This window comes from Macaca thibetana, chromosome 7, assembly GCF_024542745.1.
Source record: "Macaca thibetana thibetana isolate TM-01 chromosome 7, ASM2454274v1, whole genome shotgun sequence".
Classification (NCBI taxonomy): Eukaryota; Metazoa; Chordata; class Mammalia; order Primates; family Cercopithecidae; genus Macaca; species Macaca thibetana.
In genome coordinates this window covers 53351174-53367881 of record NC_065584.1, presented here as the reverse complement: position 1 = coordinate 53367881, position 16708 = coordinate 53351174, and the positions used below count along the sequence as shown (strand labels likewise).

The 16708-nt window shown below is 43.6% G+C and overlaps 2 protein-coding genes and 1 long non-coding RNA gene across 3 annotated transcripts in view; 2 read left to right on the top strand and 1 right to left on the bottom strand.

The window, feature by feature from the left end:
* The window catches only part of LOC126959362 (uncharacterized), an 87000-nt gene extending 72077 nt beyond the window's left edge, over positions 1–14923 (bottom strand). Inside the window, exons 1-2 of the long non-coding RNA XR_007727494.1 lie at positions 14628–14923; positions 8790–8948 (exon numbers count right to left, since the gene is read on the bottom strand). This is a non-coding gene — a long non-coding RNA (uncharacterized LOC126959362). The remainder of the gene's footprint in view (positions 1–8789; positions 8949–14627) is intronic.
* Positions 1–16708, top strand: part of CGRRF1 (cell growth regulator with ring finger domain 1) — a 1085659-nt gene that overhangs the window by 913518 nt on the left and 155433 nt on the right. The window lies entirely within an intron of this gene.
* Positions 1–16708, top strand: part of CDKN3 (cyclin dependent kinase inhibitor 3) — a 670130-nt gene that overhangs the window by 631365 nt on the left and 22057 nt on the right. The window contains exon 2 of the mRNA XM_050798273.1: positions 15573–15700. Within this exon, the coding sequence (XP_050654230.1) occupies positions 15692–15700 (9 nt within the window). The 5' untranslated portion in view covers positions 15573–15691. The remainder of the gene's footprint in view (positions 1–15572; positions 15701–16708) is intronic.

Genomic DNA, 16708 nt, shown 5'->3' with positions numbered 1-16708 from the left:
AGAAAAACAAGCAATGGGGAAAGGATTTTCTGTTTAATAAATGGTGTTGGGAAAACTGGCTAGCCATATGCAGAAAACTGAAACTGGACCCCTTCCTTATACCTTATGCAAAAATTAACTCAAAATGGATTAAAGATTTAAACGTAAAACCTAAAACCATAAAAACCCCACAAGAAAACCTAGGCAATACCATTCAGGACATAGGCATGGGCAAAGACTTCATGACTAAAACACCAAAAGCAATTGCAACAAAAGCCAAAATTGACAAATGGGATCTAATTAAACTAAAGAGCTTCTGCAAAGCAAAAGAAACTATCATCAGAGTCAACAGGCAACCTACAGAATGGGAGAAAATTTTTGCAATCTATCCATCTGACAAAAGGCTAATATCCAGAATCTACAAAGAACTTAAACAAATTTACAAGAAAAAAACAAACAACCCCATCAAAAAGTGGGTGAAGGATATGAGCAGACACTTCTCAAAAGAAGACATTAATGAAGCCAACAAACATATGAAAGAAGCTCATCATCACTGGTCATTAGAGAAATGCAAATCAAAACCACAGTGAGATCTCACGCCAGTTAGAATGGCGATCATTAAAAAGTCAGGAAACAACAGATGCTGGAAAGGATGTGGAGAAATAGGAACAATTTTACACTGTTGGTGGGAGTGTAAATTAGTTCAACCATTGTGGAAGACAGTGTGGCAATTCCTCAAGGATCAAGAACCAGAAATACCATTTGACCCAGCAATCCCATTACTCGGTATATACCCAAAGGATTATAAATCATTCTACTATAAAGACACATGCACATGTATGTTTATTGCGGTGCTGTTCACAATAGCGAAGACTTGGAACCAACCCAAATGTCCATCAGTGATTGACTAAAGAAAATGTGGCACATATACACCATGGAATACTATGCAGCCATAAAAATGGATGTCCTTTGCAGGGACATGGATGAAGCTGGAAACTATCATTCTCAGCAAACTTAACACAAGAACAGAAAGCCAAACAGCATATGTTCTCACTCATAGGTGGGCATCGAACAATGAGAACACATGGACACACGAAGGGGAACATCACACACCGGGGCCTGTCGGGGGGTGGGGCACTAGGGGAGGGATATCATTAGGAGAAATTCCTAATGTAGATGATGGGTTGATGGGTGCAGCAAACCACCATGGCATGTGTATGCCTATGTAACAAACCTGCATATTCTGTGCATGTATCCCAGAACTTAAAAGTATAAAAAAATTTTTAAAAAAATTTTTTTTAAATCAACTAAATTTCTAACATAACAAATGAAAAAAAATACTTAGACCTAAAAAACAAAAGTGTTATAAAGAGCTTGGTGCAGTGACTCTCACGCCTGTAATACTAGAGCTTTGGGAGGCTGAGAGGGGAGGATCACGTGAGGCCAGAAGTTCAAGGCCAGCTTAAGCAACATAAAAAGATCTCATCTTTACAAAAAATAAATAAATAAAAAATTAGCACGCATGGTGGTGCTTGTCTATAGTCCGAGCTACCTGAAAGGCTGGGGCAGGAGGCTCCCAGGAGCCCAGGAGTTCGAGGCTACAGTAAACTATGATTGTACTGCTGCACTCCAGCCTAGGTGACAGAAGGAGACCCTGTCTCTAAGAAATTAAAATTAAGAATTTAAAAGTTTATATTGCTCTTTCCTCCAAGGGGGGAAAACATTAAATCAATTCCAGGGCTAGACAAAGCTTTAGAGAAGTCAGAAAGTGGAGGAGGGCAGGGGAAGAAAAAGAACTCTGGCTGTCCAGTCTTCAGCCTAGCGGCTGCCACTGCTACAGTAACCGTTCCCATTCCTGTGCATTCTAGCAAGAATCTTCCCTGACAGCTGAATGTTAACCCTATAAATGCTGGATTTACGACTAGAGATTTGAGTAAATTTACAATGAGAAAAAAAAAATATTTCTTTAAAATATCTTGTTTTGTGACTACTGCATCTGGATGTATGATACAAATTTATGCAAAATATTATATGCTTGTAATTTCATAATTACTACTGGGATCATTTCAATCAGGGAAAGTTGGAAAGAAAGCGTGTTAATAAGAAACAAGGTTCTTGCTTTTTGCCACCAGTGGGTGGATTGGAATGTGAACTCTTTGAGTACAGGCATACCTCATTTTGTTGCACTTTGCTTTGTTGCAGTTTGCAAATATTGTGGGTTTTTACAAACTGAAGGTTTGTGGCAACCCTGCCCCTGGCAAGTCTATCAGGGCCATTATTTTCAATAGCGTGTGCTCATTTCATATCTCTGTGTCATATTTTTCTAATTCCCACAATATTTCAAACTTGTTTATTATTACTGTAGTGATCTGTGTCAGTGATCTTTGATGTTACTATCATAATTATTTTGGGACACTACAAACTAATCCTGTATAAGGCAGCAAACCTAATTGATAAATGTTGTGTATGTTCTCACTCTTCCAGTGACTGGCCATTCCCCCATCTCTCTCCTTCATAGGCCTCCCTATCCCCAAGACACAACAATATTGAAATTAGGCCAATTAGGCAGGGCTCAGGGACTCACGCCTATAATCCCAGCACTTTGGGAGGCCGAGGCAGGCAGATCACCTGAGGTCAGGAGTTTGAGACCAGCCCGGCCAACATGGCAAAGCCCTGTCTCTACTAAAAATACAAAAATTAGCCAGGCATGGTGGCAGGCTCCTGTAATCCCAGCTACTTGGGAGGTTGATGCGGTAGAATCACTTGAACCTGGCAGGCAGAGGTTGCAGTGAGCCGAGATTACACCACTGCATTCCAACCTGGGCAACAGAGGGAGACTTCATCTCAAAAAAAAAAAAAAAAAAAAAAAAGAGATTTGGCCAATTAATATCCCTATAATGACCTCTCTAAGTGTTCAAGTGAAACAAACAGTTACACGTCTCTCACTTTAAGTCAAAAGCTAGAAATGATTAAGTTTAGTGAGGAAGGCATGTCAAAAACCAAGACAGACTGATAGCTAGGCCTCTTGCACTAGTTAGCCAAGTTGTGAAAGGAAAGAAAAGTTCTTGAAGGACATTGAAAATGCTGCTCCAGTGAACACATGAATGACAGAAAGGTGAAACAGACTTATTGCTGATATGAAGAAAATTTGAGGATTCTGGGTAGGAGATCAACCAGCCACAATATTCCCTTAAGCCAAAGCCTAATCCAGAATCCTGAGCAAGGCCCTAATGCTCTTCAATATCTTTTTTTTTTTCCTTTCTCCTTTGAGACGGGGTCTCACTCTGTCACCCAGGCTGGAGTGCAGTGGCGTGATCTCGGCTCACTGCAACCTCCACCTTCTGAGTTCAAGCGATTCTCCTGCCTCAACCTTCCGAGTAGCTGGGACCACAGGCATGCACCACCACACCTGGGTAGTTTTTGTATTTTTAGTAGAGATGAGGTTTCACCATGTTGGCCAGGCTGGTCTCTAATTCCTGACCTCAAGCGATCCGCCCACCTCAGCCTCCCAAAGTGCTGGGATTACAGGTGTGAACCACCATGCCCAGCCTAATTCTATTCAATTCTATGAAGGCTGAGAGGGGTGAAGAAGCTGCAAAAGAAAAGCTGGGAGCTAACAGAGACTGGTTCATGAGGTTTAAGGAAAGAAGCTATGTCCCAAATCTTCTTTCAAGGGGTAGCGGCAAGTGCTGATGCAAAAGCCACAGCAAGTTATTCAGAAGATCTGGCTAAGATCATTGATGAAGGTGGCTACACCAAACAACAAATTTTTAGTATAGATGAAGCAGCCTTTTATTAGAAGAAGATGATATCTAGGATTCTCATAGTTAGAGAGAAGTCAATGTATGGCTTCAAAGCTTCAAAGAACAGACTGACTCTTTTGTTAGGGGTTAATGCAGTTGATGACTTTAAGTTGAAGTTAATGCTCCTTGACCATTCCACAAATCTTAGGGCCCTTAAGAATTATGCTAAATTGATTCTGCTTGTGCTCCATAAATGGAACAACAAAGCCTGGATGACAGCACATTTGTTCACAGCTTGGTTTACTGAATATGTTAAACTTACTATTGAGGCCTACTGTTCAGAAAAAAGATTCCTTTCAAAATATTACTGCTCATTGACAATACACTCGTCACCCTCTGATGGAGATGTACAAGGAGATGAATGTTGTTTTCATGCCCACTAACACAACATCCATTCTGCAGCTCGTGGATCAAGGAGTAATTTTGACTAATTTTTAATAAGTCTCATTATTTAAGAAATACATTTTGGGTCGGGCACAGTGGCTCATGCCTGTAATCCCAGCACTTTGGGAGGCTGAGACGGGTAGATCATGAGGTCAGGAGATCGAGACCATCCTGGTTAACATGGTGAAACCCCGTCTCTACTAAAAAATACAAAAAACTAGCCGGGCGATGTGGCGGGCACCTGTAGTCCCAGCTACTCGGGAGGCTGAAGCAAGAGAATGGCGTGAACCCGGGAGGCGGAGCTTGCAGTGAGCTGAGATCCGGCCACTGCACTCCAGCCTGGGCGACAGAGCCAGACTCTGTCTCAAAAAAAAAAAAAAAAAAAAAACGAAAACAAAAAAAAAACAAACAACAAAAAAAAATTAGCCGGGCGTGGTGTTGGGCGCCTGTAGTCCCAGCTACGCAGGAGGCTGAGGCAGGAGAATGGCGTGAACCCGGGAGGCGGAGCTTGCAGTGAGCCAAGATGGCGCCACTGCACTCCAGCCTGAGCAGAGCAAGACCTCAAAAAAAAAAAAAAAAAAAAGAAATACATTTTGTAAGGCTATAGCTGCTATGGGTAGTGATTCCTCTGAAGAATCTGGGGAAAGTAAGTTGAAAACCTCCAAAAAGGATTCTCCATTCTAAATGCCATAAAGATCATTTGTGATTTTTGGAAGGAGGCCAAAATATCAACATTAACAGGAGTTCGGAAGAAACTGATTTCAGTCCTCTTGGATGACTTTCAGGGAATCAAGTCTTCAATGGAGGAAGTAACTGCAGACGTGGTAGAAATAGCAAGAGAACTAGAATAAAAAAGTGGAGCCTGAAGATGTGACTAAATTGCTACAATCTCATGATAAAACTTGAATGAATGATGAGTTGCTTCTTATGGATGAGCAAAAGAAATTGGTTCTTTAGATGGAATCTGCTCCTGGTGAAGATGCTGTGAACATTGCTAGAATGACAACAAAGGAATAAGAATATTATGTCAACAGGTGATAAAGCAGCAGCAGGGTTGAGAGGATTGACTCCAATTTTTAAATTCTGCCACGGGCAAATTCCTATCAAATGGCATCACATGCTACAAAGGAAACTTTCATAAAATGAAGAGACAACCTATGTGGCAAACTTTACTGCTGTCTTATTTTCAGAAATCACCAGGGCCACCCCAACCTTCAGCAACCAATGTTCAGCTGATCAGTCAGCAGCCATCAATATCAAGGCAAGACCTCCCACCAGCAAAGAGATGACAATGTTCTGAAGGCTCAGATGATCGTTAGCACTTTTTAGAAATAAAGTATTTTTAAATTAAGGTTGGACATTTTTAGGCATCATGTATCGCGCTATACATAATGCTGTATACATTTTAGCAATGAAGTTTTTTTTTCATTGTTGCCCAGGCTGGAGTGCAATGGCACGATCTTGGCTCACTGCAAGCTCCACCTCCCGGGTTCACGCCATTCTCCTGCCTCAGCCTCTGGAGTAGCTGGGACTACAGGTGCCCGCCACCACGCCCGGCTAATTTTTTTGTATTTTTAGTAGAGACAGGGTTTCACTGTGTTAGCCAGGATGGTCTCAATCTCCTGACCTCATGATCCTCCCGCCTCAGCCTCCCAAAGTACTGGGATTACAGGCGTGAGCCACTGCACCCGGCCCCACAATGAAGTATTTTTAAATTAAGGTATGGACATTTTTAGACATGTATTGCACTACACATAATGCTGCATAAAGCATTACATATAGTGTAAATACAACTTCTTTATGCACTGGGACACTGAAAAATTTGTGTAACTCACTTTATTGAGGCAGTCTGAAACTTGAATCTACAATGTCTCTGAAATAGGCCTGTAGTAAAAACAGAGCCAGTCTCCATAACTGACGATTTCTACTATTTTTGTCAATCGGAGCCTCAGGGAAAAAGGAGATAATATGAGAAGAGAAGCAAACTCCAGATAAAGATACATTTTTAGAATTTTAAAGACCAGTTTTTAGTTTGCTAATGAACTCTCTTGAAATCTGATGTCTGACCCTTAGAAGAGTTGATGAATTTCTGGCCTGATGTGCATATTTTAAGAAGGTCAGTTTGGACTGACATTTATCACAAGATTCAAAAAAAGCCTTGCTTGTCACCTGGACTTGGAACACAGCTGTCTGCCCCTGCAAGACTTTGCCTTTGCTGCTGCCAAAGCAAAGCCTCTGCTTTTTTTTGAATTTTTGAAATCACAGATCCTAATTCCTGGGACTTTAAGCTAAATGCTGACACTATCTGTTATGAGCTGTTACAGCTTCCAGACAAGCTGTGCTCAACTGAAAGCAGGCATAGGTTAGGTGAATAGAACTTCAACTTGAGAACCAGTGCAGGTTTGAGACACTCCTCTGTGCAGACATACGAAAACATCAAGGATGCTGGCTGGACGACGGATGCTATGAAAACATCACGGATGCTGGCTGGACCATCTGGGTCACATAGAGATGCTGATGGAAGAAGGTTTACTCTCTGATGGGACCACCTGAAATTGAGTTGCTCCGTTCTGTGTTTCTAATACACCCGCGGACTGTGTTCCTAACTTGCCATTACTGCCAATAGTTACACCCTGGGGGAAGCACATCACGGCAACTGGGATGGAAGAGATCACAGTGACCCCTCTACCACCCCGACAGATCAGACTATCAGGCCCTCTCTGGGTCTTACATCCATTGACCTGTTGTGTTCTGGATTCGCTGCCGTTGACTATAATGAATTGACAACCTGATTCTACTTCCCTCACCTTTCTCCTGGTACACACAATATACAAGGCAGTTTGATTGTGAAATGCAACTGTTCAGAAAGGCATTGATCTTTTCTAGGCTGCTCACTAGATACATGATCAGGACAAAAGAGGTGGGAGGTTATGTCAATCGTTTTGAAACTGTTTGAAACTTCAGGATTCTGTCCTGATTTCTGAACATGACGTGCCTTTCTGGTTAAGTGGCATAAAATGGTTTTTCTGTGAAAATGATTTTGTCCCCTTGCCTGATACCTTTCAGACAAAAGGTCTGATGAGAGGAGGAAAAAGTGACTAGGAAAAACCATAAAGTAATGATTACAAAATGGGAAATACTGATTTTGTAACAAGGGAAAAAAACAAAACACTGGGGAGGTATGGGTGGGGACAGGGAGGCATTAATGACCTCTGTTTTTAGAACTGTTTCTGGAAGCTTCCTCCTCTTCATGAGGGAAAACTCCCCATGCTGCCTTTGCAAGCTCGAAGCAGGCACTTTGAATTCAAACTGACTCCTGAGCCAAAGCCAGATGGGGCCAGCGCTGACCGTGGCACCCACAGCTGGCCGGCTCCAGACCCCTGCGCTCTGTACAGCACACCTATAAATGTCCACACACATGGGAGGCAAATGAAGCCATGTCAGTGACAAGCAGAGCTGTTTGGAACTGACTGTCTCAGAAAGTCTCCCTAAAGCCGAGGACTGAACTGAATTTATCTGGACTGGACTGAGAACCCTAGGGTAGGAGGCCCCACCATGAGAGGTCACGTTGTGGCACAGCACTGCTCACCTATCCTGCCTGGCCCACGTATGTCCTCCTTGGGATACCCTAGAATTGTAAATTCTGTTTCAAGGGGTGGCATGTACACCGTGTACTTCTTAGGGGTTTACCTTGACTACCATGGAACTGCCCCAGCCCTGGAGGCTCCAGCTTACTGACCAGAGTTGTGCTGCCCCTGAACTGATGCCTCAGGCCAGAAACAAAAGGTTTATACAGAAATTCGAGGAGGAAGCCACCTGGCTTTCTAAGATAGACCTTTATGGTTAATGGGGTTCATTTTAGCTGGTTAAGCCCAGGACCCCTAACAGGGATAATTGCAAGTGAGTTCCACCCTATGCATGGGATCCTACTGATAATTTTTCTACACACTTCCCTATGACAACACTTCACGTGTGTTGTCCCAACTCATTGCTAAGAAAGTTAGCCACATCCTGTGTGACTTCCCAGGAAGAGAACTCTGGACTCGGCTCCCTCTGGACTTTGTCCCATGCACCCTTCTCTTTGCTGACGTTGCTTGGTATTCCTTCTCTGTAAGAAATCATAGCTGTGACTATGAATGTATCTGAGTCATGTGAGTCCTACTAGCAAGTCATTCAACCTTGGGGTGGTTTTAAGGACACTCCAACATATATACTTACTAACATTCCAATGGCCAAAGCAAGTTCCACAGAGAAATCTAAAGTCAAGGAGCTGGAAAATAGACTTTACCTTATTAGTGGGAGGAACTGCAAAATCTCATGGCAGAAAATTTGGCTACAAAGAGAGACAAAGGTCTGGACCATTAATTCCACCTACCACCGTTCGTGTAAATATATAAAGAGATTAGAACAGCCCTTGACAAACTAACAGTGTCGAATAAATTATTATTCTACAAAGCCATCCCACATATTTCTCTTCTATGTTGATTTCTCCTTTCTCTAATCTTTTTTCAACAGTTGTTATTTACCTATATGACAGAACTTAGTTTTTCTTCAAGTTCCTTACGAAAAAGATTGTATCCCCCAACAACGCTGTCAACCATTAAGGTAAAATATCTGACTCACTGAGTTTCTTGCCACCATGTGAAAGTCTTCCCATGGCTAAGTCCGAGGAGAGCTGACTAGTCTGGCAGGCAAGGCGTCATGAAGCTATACAGGCAGTCTCCAACTTTGTCTTCCTTCCTCCAATAAATGTTCGTTCATGTGCACGAGGCTTTTCACATGCTGAGCAAACAGTAGAGAACAAAGCAGACAAAACTGAGCTAACATTCTAGTGGTATTGATCGAACCACATATTGATAAAACCCTTCAGGACTAAGGCATTCTAAATTCTGACCAAACCAACAAGAACTCAAAATGTAAATCAAATGTTCATGTACCATTTACAAAGGAGATGTACCTTTCCAGTGATCAACATATCCCCATTAACATATTTGAGTAAGATTCACTTTTTTTTAGCATTTAACATTCTAGAAGTTGGGTTATATATTACAATCAATGACATCTTAAAATTAATGTGCAGGGTATTTTCTTCATGGCTTCCAAGATCACCTGCTTCTCTGCATTAGCTGTTGCTAAAAGCTAGAAGGCTCATCTGTGCAAGGTTCTCTACAAACCAGGCCTAGTAGTGGCTCACAGCACCTCCCATCCACTAGCCAGAATTCAGTCCCATGGACACCAAACTGCAAGGGAGATAGGGAAATGTAGTCTAGCTACGTGCCCAAGAAGAGAAGGAACCTGGTTAAGTAAAAAACCAGACTCTGCCGTACTCCTCCCAAGGCAAGACAGGAAAAAACACAGCCATTTTATTTTTTAAAGTGTTCTCTTTTCTGAACTTTAAGCCAGCCACCATCCTATTGGGCTATTCTTGAAACAGATTAATACAGTTATCAATTTAGTGATCTCTTTCACATTCAGTTATGCCTTCCTGATACTGTACCCTAGTTTCCCTGATTAGAGTTTTGTACAACTCTGCCATAAGACCCATTTTATCTTTAACTAACTTCTGCAGATCACCTAATATATGTGCAGTTTACTAGTTTGACATTTAGTCACGGGTGTGGTTTGGCTGTGTCCCCACCCAAATCTCATCTTGAACTGTAGTTCCCATAATCCTCAGGCATCATGGGAGGTAACTGAATCATGGGGTGGGTACCCCTATGCTGCTGTTCTCATGATATGGAGTGAGTTCTCACGAGATCTGATGGTTTTATAAGGAGCTTTCCTCTCTTTTGCTCAGTACTTCTCCTTTCTATCATGTGAAGAAGGATGTGTTTGCTTCCTCTTCCACCATGATTCTAAGTTTCCTGAGGCCTCCCCAGCCGTGCTGAACTGTGAATCAATTAAACCTCTTTCCTTTGTAAATTACCCAGTCTCAGGAATATCTTTATTAGCAGTGAAAGAACAGACTAATACAGTCACTATGCTAAAGTTCTGAGGACATTCTATTGAGCACAGGTGGAAAAGATACAGACCCAAGTTTTCCTAGGGATGCAGTATAGTGCTTAAGAGTATCAGCCTCTAGTGTCAACTTGCCTCAGTCAACTCCCAGCTCCACCCCTTACTGACTGGGCCAGTTAACCTTGGGCAAGTTGCTTTCATCTTTTTGAACCACCTCTTAGGAAAACTGAGTTAAAGGAAAAGATGCAGGCAAAGATCTTAAAACAGCACCTGGCCCATAATAAGCCCTTTAAAAAATGGCAACTGTTACTAATTATTGTTACTTAAAGACCACTTAGTTCTCAATAACCTCTAACCAACCACTGAGCTCCATTCTGTGTCCAGTGCAGATTGTTATTCCATCAGCTAGCCAAGAAGTATATATTTTCTTTTCGAATTTTACACACTCCTGCCTGTGGTTCAGAATAAGCTTTTCTTATAATGACCTTTTCTGACCACCCAAGGAGGTAGCAATTGTCTCTTGGTTCTTTGGGTCCCCCCTGAACATAGAGAATGAGGGGCATCTGTTGACCCAGATGCTGCAGGTATCAGTCCCAGTCCTCAGTTCCCAGAGGACCCCCCTCACCTCATTTATTCTTCCTTCTTTTCAGCCCTCCTGAACCTTCCACTCTCTTTTCAACTCAGCTGTTTACTTTGGTAGCATCACTCAGTCTCTTCTAGCTTTCTTCCCCCACTAGTATCTAACAGTTAGAACAGCTCTACACAGCACAGGCACACTAAGGCAATATCCTCTATTTAAAAAAAAAAATTTTAGAGGCAGAGTCTTGCTGTCACCCATGCTGGAATGCAGTGGCAAAATCATAACTAACTGTAGCCTCAGACTCCTGGGCTCAAGTGATCCTCCCACCTCAGCCTCCCAAGTAGCTAGGACTACAGGTACCTGCCACCATACCCAGCTTTTTTTTTTTTTATTTTTTTAGAGACAGGGTCTTGATATATTGCCCAGGCTGGTCTTGAACTCCTGGCCTCCAGCAATCCTCTTGTCTCTCCCTTGCAAAGTGCTGGGATTATAGGCATGAGCCACTGCACCTGGCCTAATTTCTTAAATTTGGAATACATAAGCAAAAAACAAAGAAGCATAAACATATATTAACAGTTTTGTACCAACCAAATAAAATGTACAGAGATAATCACATGCCTGGCAAAACAGTACAAGCAATTAGGTGTTTATATAATTAACAACTCTATAAGAAATCAAAATAGCCAGGTACGTGGATCACACCTGTAATCCCAACACTTTGGGAGGCCAAGCCAGGCGGATCATCTGGGATCATCTGGGATCGGGAGTTCAAGACCAGCCTGGCCAACATGGTGAAATCCCATCTCTACTAAAAATTACAAAAATTAGCCCAGCATCATGGCAGGTGCCTATAATCCCAGCTACTCGGGAGGCTGAGGCAGGAGAATCGCTTGAACCCAGGAAGCAGATGTTGCAGTGAGTCAAGATTGTGCCATTCACTCCAGCCTGGGTGACAAGGAGCAAAACTCTATCTCAAAAAAAAAAAAAAAAAAAAAAAAAAATCAAAACAAAATTTAAAGTTTTTTTTTTTTGTGCTAACCCCAAATGTGTGAAAGACATAGATATTCATGGGATGTTGGGGGCTCCGTTCCAGAAAACTTAAAATAATATAAAATCCTTATCAGTACATCTTCATTTTTGGTCACAATTTTCATTAATGATATTTTGTACATGTTTGTCTTCTATTTATTTTCCTTAACAATTAATTTCACGTGTGGTTGACCCATGCGAGGTTCATTAAACATTGAACTGAAACAAAGCTTTGCTGCTTTGAATGTGCTTAAGATTTCTATCTTAATTTTGATTCTAATATGTTTATACTTAGCTTCCTAACACGTGTTAAGACTTCTGTTTTTTTCAATTTCTCCTCATGTTTATTTAAAAAAGGATAAAATATAATAAAACAGTGAGTTAAAATTTTTTAAAATAACAATAAAGTTCTTTTTTTCCCTTTGCTGTACTTTTAGTATCTATAAATAACACATGTAGATTAGTCTTTCAAAATTTAATCCTCTACACACATAATTAAAAGATGAATTGATTGCATTTGCTGTCCCAGCAGTCACTTCTTGTGCTTTACCCACTTGTACCATCCATCCATGTTCCTCCCTTCCTTCTCTTGTCTCCATCCCAATCACAGCAGCATGTAGAGAAGTATATCCAGCTGTTTTTGTTTTGTTTTGTTTTGTTTTGTTTTTGAGATGCAGTCTCACTCTGTCACCCAGACTGGAGTGCAGTGGCATGATCTTGGCTCACTACAACCTCTGCCTTCCAGGTTCAAGCAATTCTCCTGTGTCAGCCTCCTGAGTAGCAGGGATTACAGGCACCCACCACCACGCCCAGCTAATTTTTTATTTTTAGTAGAAATGGGGTTTCACCATATTGGCCAGGATGGTCTCGAACTCCTGACCTTAGATGATCTGCCTGCCCTCGGCCTCCCAAAGCACTGGGATTACAGGCATAAGCCACCGCACCCAGCCCAGCTGTTCTTAAAATGCAAAAAGTGGCAGTTCCAGGTTTGAGGGATACAAAAGTTGAAACAGCAGAAACTCAGGGATCTGAGGCAGTGAATGACGAGGCCAGGAAGAAAGAGCACCATCATCACTCCGCAGAGGCTGGAGTCAGGGCTGGAGCTGAGAGAGAGAGAAGCAGCTGGCCAGAGACAGGCTGATAGGTGATAGGGCAGGGTGGGCATTCTCAACATCCAGCAGTCGGATAAACAGAGGAGAGTGGAAGGAAAAGTTTGGCTGATTATAAAATCTTGAGCTCAAGATATTGAGATCAGGATGGAAATAAGCCTGTGGTTAAAATGGTCCACCAGGAAATGACACAAAAGATGCCTATGGTTAAATGAGCGTATTCTACTGAATGTGAGGCTGGATGTTAGTTGTTTTTGTGGTCTTTCGCTATCGTTTTCAACTTTCCTGGGCCAGGCCCCCTTTTCCAAGGGTACAGCCTGGTTCCCATTCTAGAGTTCAATCTCCATTCAGGGGTACTTTGTTTTTAAGCATACTCAAATGCACACCTCTGAGTGTGCTTCACCATCCTACACACTCCACAGCCCACCGACTTTCTGGAACTGTTCAGCCCTCAGTGGCCTTGTAGCAAATGCTTCCACCACTCCCTTTTCCTCCAACATACCAGCCCAGCCTTATGGATTCTTGCCTTTGAGAGGGGAGGGTCAAACATGAGGAATGAGAGCCCAAAACACCAACAGCCAACTGTATTTCACAGGTTCACCCAGGGCCAGCCTGGTTTACTTTCAAATATATGCAAATGTATTTTAAAACTGTGCCACTCCGCTTAAAGAGTCTACGGTCCTAGCCATAAAACAAAACATAGGTGCACCTTAAATACTGGTTGATTATTTGACCAAAGGCAGGACTCTGCGTCTAGGCATACATACCCACCTACATTCTCTTGTACACAGTACCATGGCCATTTCTAATATGAAATGTAAACTTACACATCAAAACAATAGCTATAAATATGTGGTGGGTGTGGTCTGTTCCTTAACCCTACTAAGGCCTATATTGTAAGAGAGCAGGTATTTCCTAAGTAGCCCTTGAGTTCACACAAAAATTTTGTTTTCTAATTGGGCCTTTGATTTGATTTTGTCTTCTAATTTGGCCTGACATACCAGCCAATGTGGTCACCATATTGAACAGCACAGATCTAAAAGGATTTCCTGAGTGTGGAAAAATCTCTGTGGGTCTCTAGGATGGTTAATTTTGTGCATCAACTTGGCTGGGCCATGGTGCCCAGTTATTTGGACAAACATTATTCTGGATGTTTCTGTGAAAGTGTTTTGGGATGAGATTTGCATTAAATTGGGAAATGTTGAGTAAAGCAGACTGCCCTCTATAATATGGATGGGCCTCATCCAATCAGTTGAAGGTCTGAAGAGAACAAAAGTCTGACCCTGCCCTGTGCAAGGGGTAATTTCGCCAGTAGACAGCCTTCAGACTTTACATGCAACATTGGCTCTTCTTTGTTCTACAACAGCTTTTGGACTCGAATTACAGCCTTTCCTGAGTCTCCAGGACACTGGCCTCCCCCCATCAGATTTTGGACTCACCAAGCTTCCACAAGCACAGAAGCCAATTCCTTAAAATAAATCTGTTTCTATAACCATACATACACATCCTATTCATTCTTTATCTCTGGGCAACCCTGACTAATAGTCTCTAAGTCAAACTATGATACCTTCTTTACTAAGGAATTCCTTCTAATAGTTCTATACCCATTGGTTTTCACAACATGAATCAGGGCTGAAATTTCTGCATATTTTTCTCAGATCTGCTCCAGACGACTTCCTTTCCCATGGCTAAAGGGGGACTGGAGAAGGGGGAGAAATACTCAAATACATTTTTAAAAGATTACAGCTAATTATGTAGAAACACTGGCCCTTAGACCTATCTTACCTGGCATTTTATAATCTCCCTTTCACACAATATAATTTAATTCATATTTGGGGGACAGGAAGATTGATCTACACTGTAACTTGTCTAGTTTCTGGAATGATAAAGAAAATAAAACTTCAATCATATGTGTTTATACTCCAGATTTTTAGTTTTTTCCCTAGTATTTGCATGTCTAGATATAATTACAAACTCTATGTGATATGCTTTTCATGTGACAATCCAATACAGTGCTTTCCTGAGCCCTTAAAAAATAAAAAAATTACAACTTAAAGAAACAAAAACTGCCTACCGTAGCCGCTACAAGGGAGGCTAAGGCGGGAGGATTCCTTGAGGCCAGGAGTTCAAGGCCAGCCTGGGCAACATAGTAAGACCTCCGTCATAAACACAAAAACTCCCAACCCGAGTTCGAGACCAGCCTGACCAACATGGAGAAACCCCATCTCTACGAAAATACAAAATTTAGCCAGGCTTGGTGGCACATGCATGCCTGTAATCCCAGCTACTCGGGAGGGTGAGCCAGGAGACTCGCTTGAACCCGGGAGGTGGAGGTTGCGGTGAGCCGAGATGGCGCCATTGCACTCCAACCTGGACTACAAAAGCGAACTCCACCACAAACAAACAAACAAACAAACAACAAAAAACACCTCTCAAACCTATGGACCACGCTGACTTCCAGCCATCAGAAAGCAAAGTTTTCCAGCGTCCCGCAAGTTCTAGGGCCGCCTTCTGACTCTTCCGCCCCGCCTCCGCCCTCTGCACTCTCCCAACTGGCGGGAGGAGGGCGCCCTCCCAGCCAATCAACGTCCCACAGGGCCCGCCTCCCGCGCGTCTTTCAAAGGTCTTCTAGGAACCAATCAGCGATTAGAGGCCGAGCCTTCGGACATCCGAAGGAGGAGTAAGAAGCTAGGAGCGGATCTGATTGGTTGCTGGAAGACGCCGCGCCCACCTCACAGGAGGACGAACCAGTGAGCTAAGCGGAGGGGGCGCGGGCTCGGCCCGGACACCGGTGAGTCGCCGGCGCTGCAGAGAGAGGCGGCACTGGTCTCGACTTGGGGCGGCCAGCGATGAAGCCGGTGAGTCGGACGTGCTGGGGCTTGGAGGAGCGAGGCGGCAGGGACGCAAGCGGTCCCGGGGACCCGATCCTGGGCCGGAGGGCAGCCGTAGCCTGGTAGCACTGCGACTTGCGCCATAACCGTCCTGTGGGTCGGGGAGGTGACTTTGCCACGCACGGGCACTAGAGACGAAGGAGCAGGGTCGGTGGCCGACGAAGGAAAGACGGACATTCGCTGTGCACCTGCTGTGGGCTGTCGCCTGTCCCCTGCGGGGTCTCATAAGCCTCCCAGCCAACGAAGGCCGAGCCTCGTTGTACCGAGGAAACCGAGTCGAGGAACTTGAGTGTCAGCGATGAGTGGGCGCGATACCCCAACCCCGAAGGGCGTCCGGCCGCTGCCCTGCGCCCACTGGGGAAACCATGAGTACGAATGCCACGCCGCGGTTTGTGGGCGACACCACCGCTGTCACCATGCCCCAGGGCCACTTGGCAATGCTGCCCTTTTCCCGTGACGTTCAGAATCACCGGGCCTGGGGAAGCAGAAACGTCCAGCTCTGTTAGGATGAATAAACCTGGTGAATGGGCCCCATAAATTTGAAATATGAATCATTAAAGCTGCTTTAAAGAAAAAGCAGATGCAGGCAAGACGCTGAAGATCCCCCACCTAACCCATATTTCCTACTGCCGGGGTTGACAACCTACTGGAAGCCTTTCCTTTGGGTGCAGTGTATTATAATACTTCAGATGGAGCCAAAGCAATAGAAATGCATAGCCTAGGGCTGGGTGGTGGCTCGCGCCTCTAATCCCAACACTTTGGGAGGCCAAGGCGGGCGGATCACTTGAGGCCAGGAGTTGGAGACCACCAGCCTGGCCAACACGGTGAAACCCATTCTCTACTAAAAATACAAAAATTAGCTGAGCGTGGTAGTGCACGCCTGTAGTCCCAGCTACTCAGGAGGCTGAGCCACGCGAATAGCTTGAACCCAAGAGGCAGAGGTTGCAGTGAGCTAATATCACGCCAGTGCCCTCC